The sequence below is a fragment of the Anser anser genome, assembly GCF_964211835.1.
Source record: "Anser anser genome assembly, chromosome: 1".
Classification (NCBI taxonomy): Eukaryota; Metazoa; Chordata; class Aves; order Anseriformes; family Anatidae; genus Anser; species Anser anser.
This window is the reverse complement of record NC_139720.1, coordinates 120615092-120619809: the sequence shown is the minus strand read 5'-3', so window position 1 is coordinate 120619809 and position 4718 is coordinate 120615092. Positions and strand designations below refer to the sequence as shown.

General features: G+C 54.6%; 1 protein-coding gene across 1 annotated transcript; it reads left to right on the top strand.

The window, feature by feature from the left end:
* Nucleotides 1-320: 320 nt before the first annotated feature.
* On the top strand, nucleotides 321-1952 carry MID1IP1 (MID1 interacting protein 1). The gene is made up of 2 exons (XM_083821174.1): nucleotides 321-604; nucleotides 766-1952. The coding sequence occupies exon 2, from the start codon at nucleotides 864-866 to the stop codon at nucleotides 1359-1361; it is 498 nt and encodes a 165-aa protein (XP_083677300.1). The 5' UTR covers nucleotides 321-604; nucleotides 766-863; the 3' UTR covers nucleotides 1362-1952.
* The last annotated feature ends 2766 nt before the right edge of the window (nucleotides 1953-4718 follow it).

Sequence of the window (4718 nt, the reverse complement as noted above, 5' to 3'; positions counted from 1 at the left end):
GGCTGCTCTTTCTGATTGGCCGCCCCCCCCCCGCCCGCTCTCCGATTGGCTGGGGGTCCCGCGGAGCCGGGCCGCCGATTGGCTGGGCGCGGAGGTGAGGCCGTGGGGTGATGCCGGCCGGCGGCCGCTGCCAGGCGGCTCCGCGCCGCGGGGGGCCGCGCGCGCGCGCGGGGCCGGGCCGGCCGTGCACGCGGGGCCGTGCGCGCGCGGCCGCCGCGTCACGCCCGCCGCGCGGCCGGCAGCCAATGGGCGGGCGGCGGGAAGGCGGGCTGCACGCGGGGCCCGCGTGGCCCCGTCAGTCAGCGGCGGCCCCCTGGCGGAGGCGGGCGGGCGCCTGAGGCGGCGCCGTCCCCGCGGCCGCGGCCTCGCTCCCTCCCTCCCCGCCTCCCTCCCTGCCTCCCTCCCTCGGCGTGGGGCGAGAGGCGGAGCCGCCGCCGAGCCGCGGGCCGCCGCCCGCCGCCTTTATCTGGCCCGGCGGCGCGGGGGGGTGGCACTGGGGAACACCTCGTCGGGAGATAGGCGCTTATAAATAGGGCGCCGGGGATGGGAGCGGGGACACGGGCGGCGGCGGGCTGACGGCGGCGGGGAGCGGCTGCGGGACACGGTGGGTGCCAGCGGCCCGTGGGTGCCTTTTGTTGTTGTTGTGTTATTTTGGGGGCTTTATCCTGGCTTTTCGGGCGGAGGGGGGAGGATGGAGGCGGCTGCGGGGTGGGAGCGTGGAAAAGCCTCGGTGCAGCACGAGCCCTAACCCCCGCCTCCCCGCAGGGCTTCCCCACGGGAAAGCAGGAGCCGAGGCACGGCGGAGGGCAGCCGGTGCGCCTAGCGAGGAGGAGGAGGAAGAGGAGGAGGTCGGCCCCGCCGTCATGATGCAGATCTGCGACTCGTACAGCCAGAAGTACTCCCTGTTCAACGCCATGAACCGCTTCATCGGCGCCGTCAACAACATGGACCAGACGGTGATGGTGCCCAGCCTGCTGCGCGACGTGCCGCTGCTGCTGGAGGAGCTGGACGCGGCGGGCGCCGTCTGCCCGGAGCGGGAGGCCGCGCTGCCGACCGGCAGCCCCGGCGCCTACTTCTCCCGGCGGGACATGTACAGCCACTACGTGCTGCTCAAGTCCATCCGCAACGACATCGAGTGGGGCGTGGTGCAGCAGCCGCCGGCCGCCGACGAGGCCGCCCGCAAGAAGGACAAGCTGGGCGGCGGGCCGGCCGAGGAGGGCGAGGCGGAGGAGGACCTGGAGCAGCAGTTCCACTACCACCTCAGCGGCCTGCACACGGTGCTCTCCAAGCTCACCCGCAAGGCCAACGTGCTCACCAACCGATACAAGCAGGAGATCGGCTTCGGCAGCTGGGGGCAGTGAGGGTGGGAGCGCGGGGCGGGGGACGGGGGGGACGGGACGGGACGGGACGGGGGGCGGCGGAGGGAGCGGGGTTCCCACCGCAGGGCCCCCCCCCCTTGTTTTGCACTACTTTCATAACGGGGGTGGGGTCTCCCCGCGTGTTCCCGGGACTGCAGTCGTTTTTACCAACGCACAAACAGAGAGAGAGAGGTGTAAATTAATCGATACTAGTTTATTAATTTTTTTTTTTTTTTTTGTATGGTGTGGGGCGCGCTGTGCCTCTCCGGGCAGGGAGGGTGAGTTTGTACGTGGTGTATGAGCGGTTTGCGTAGCTGGCCGGTCTGAGGCTAAAGACAAGCCGATGAAAATAACGAGACCGGCTTAAAATTGCTCGTCTTACCCGGGACGGGACCTGGTGGACTCGCAAACACCCCAGTTCACTGGGAGGATGAAGGGTTCCACGGTTGTACATGTACTGAAGCCTATTTAAAACTTTTTTACTCAGATGTAGAGTATATTCTAAAATAAATGCAAATGTATTGACTAAAAGTGACTTAACTTTTTGGTATGATTTATGTTTCATTAATTAAATGATATTTTTAACATCTGAAATTCATCTGTTGTTCTTATTTCTGGCACTGCCTTAATAGACGCAGAAATCTGTGCGTGTGTAAGAGATTTGCTGGTTGGTTTTTGTTTTTTCTTTTTCCAAAGGGGGTGATTAGGTAGCGATGGTAACTCGGCAGACCTAAAACTGGCAAATGAGTGAATTGAGCACACCGTACGCGTCCCGAATGCTGGTCAGCTATTCCCAACCAAGTCGTGCAGAGGTTCTGTACGAGCAGGAGCGTGAAGGTCAGCGCCTCTTTAACAAAATCTGAGAAGATCGAGTCATGGCTGCTTGCAGGCAGCGATTCATGGGGGCTGGAGCGGAGCCTAGGAATGACTCTTGTTTTTCAGGAGGTATCTGAATGTACTGCGGGCAGTGCTTTTCTCTGCCTCCGAATAGGTCTGGGACGCTTGCCTCCCTCATCTCCTGCATCGCCTCCTCTCCTCCGCAGCCCTCTTCGGTAACTAGAAGTTAATCGGTTTTATGTTATGCAAATCGTATCGATTTCATTTTGTGTTCTTTACTATTCCGTTTGCTGGAGTAAAGTGCCTCAGAATTGGGTCTTTATACCATGTTTGCTGTTTAGGCTCGACCTCGAGTAAGTTCTAATACTAAAAGTGTACTTGATTACATTAAAATGTGTGTATAACCATTTAATAAATACATCTTCCATAAGGTACGAAGCCTTCAGGCAGGGACATGCTATGTGTGTAGGCACCTCCTTACACTGAGATTTCATTCTCTATTACTGCTCAGATTTGTTTCTATCCTCTAAAGATTTTTCCTCTTAGCTTTAAGGATTTTTATTTTGCTTACATTGTGTTCCCTAGGATGTTGTGTTGTTTTTTTTTTCAGCTCCTCTGTTAGTGCGTTGTAGTAAAGCACAGGCACTCCAGGCATCGCACCAGTTGATGTATGTTTGAGTAGTTAAAAGAATCAGCCTGCAAGTATGTTTAAAATGCATATTTTAGAAGACTTTCCCTTCTAAGGTAAAGGAGAACTTCAGGAGGCTGGATGATTTTTTTTTTTTTAAGCTTAGTGATGATTGTTCTCTTTTGTAATGTTTTTAGCCCTCCCTTCCCCTCCCCCCTTGGGAAGATGCCAGGAAAAAGTCCGGGGAGCCACGAGAGGGATTACCCTGGTTTCCCAACGCGTCCGCTCGCCGGCACGGCCCTAGGGCACGGCCCAGCCGATGGGGTGCACAACTGGGATGCCTCGTGGTGGGGTTTTGCTCTCCTGAACCCCACGGCGAGAGGAAGGACCGGTTTGGCCGTGCTGCCTTGTGCTCGGCCTGCTGAAAGCCGCGTTACAGCCCGGTTCAGAAGCGCTTGTAAAACTCCGGACTCGACCAGCTAACACAACGGCGCTAACTTTTGGACCCCTGCTAACTTCTCCCAGGTTCAGACCGCGCTGTTCAGATGTTGCGCAAGAGGCAGCGAGCTGCTGAATTAGAGGATGAGTAACGTTAGGAAAAGAGCTAGTGTTACATTAGTGCAGGGTCGCCCTGTACGACATCTGTTCCGCTTTGCAACCTAAAAAAAAAAAAATCAGTGAAAAAAAATCAGCAGCTAAAAACTAGCAGTATTTGGCAGTAAAGGAGGACTTCCCTTACAAATACATCCGTGGGTAGCAGAGGATGGGGTTCTAGCAGGATGACGTGGCATTTTGAGGGGATGACACAGCATTTTGAGGGTTTGTCCTGTGTGGGTGACCAACTCCGTGGTTCTCGAGCTGTGTGGGGCCCTGCTGCATGACCGGCAGCAGCCTGGGCAAGAAACCGCTGAGACACCCACCAGAAGAGACTCTGTCACCTTCCACCTGGGAGCTGCTTCAGAGTTCCCCTTTTTCAAGGTTATCTGAGCGAATTGAGGCCGTGAGGATCAAGAAAATAAACTCATGGTGCAGGGGAGGGGAAAAAAAATATCAGATATAAACAGGGATGTATGTCTCACGCAAAGGACAAGGAAGGGAGCTGCTGGTGGCTGGCACGGCTGAGGAAAGCAACTTTGCCTAAAAAGTGCTCGGGCAATTACGTAAATACCAGCACCTGACACTGCAGTAAGCAAAGATGAAAATGCAAAGTTTTAGTGCCCGGGTTCTGTGTGTCAGATGCTGGACTGGGGAAGAAAAAAATCCATTAGTGGTGCTAGATAATACAATTAAGTTTATTTTTAGGAGTCACATTTTCTTTTGAAGGACTGGATAGCTTTAAGTGCTCTTGATTGGATACCAAGTCCAGCAAACCTTTAGTCTGCTCCAGTAAAGCGCTTTTGATACCTGTAAGTGATAATGAAATGTGACGCGAATCTAACTTAAAATATCTTTATGATGCCAAATATTCTGATAAGCGTCTTTCTCTCCACGCCAGGCCTGAACTGAAAGTCAGCTCGCGGAACTACAGTGGCCACGTGCAAACCAGTGGGATATACAGACGCACGGCGAGAAGCGGTTGTAGTTTTTAGCTCGCTGAAATTAAATAGGCCCGATATACAGTAAGCCAGACATTAGCAGAGTAATAAGTAATGAGATTCAGAACAGTTTGCACTCACGAATTGATTACAGCCGAAGGGATCTTACAGCCAAGGAGCCTCAAGGACATTCCTCATGGGATGCATCAGTTAGTATATAAAAGTGCCCGGCACACGTCATTACAGTTTATGAGTTAATTCTTATTTTTGTATATACAAAAGAACAGGAGGACAAATGGGAGCAAAGCCGAGGTCTGGTCTCAAGGCATGTGTGTGTATATATGTATAAAATAAGGGTTT

Excerpts from the sequence above, each read along its gene's own strand:
- MID1IP1 (XM_083821174.1), top strand. The coding sequence starts at position 864 with ATGATGCAGATCTGCGACTCGTACAGCCAGAAGTACTCCCTGTTCAAC.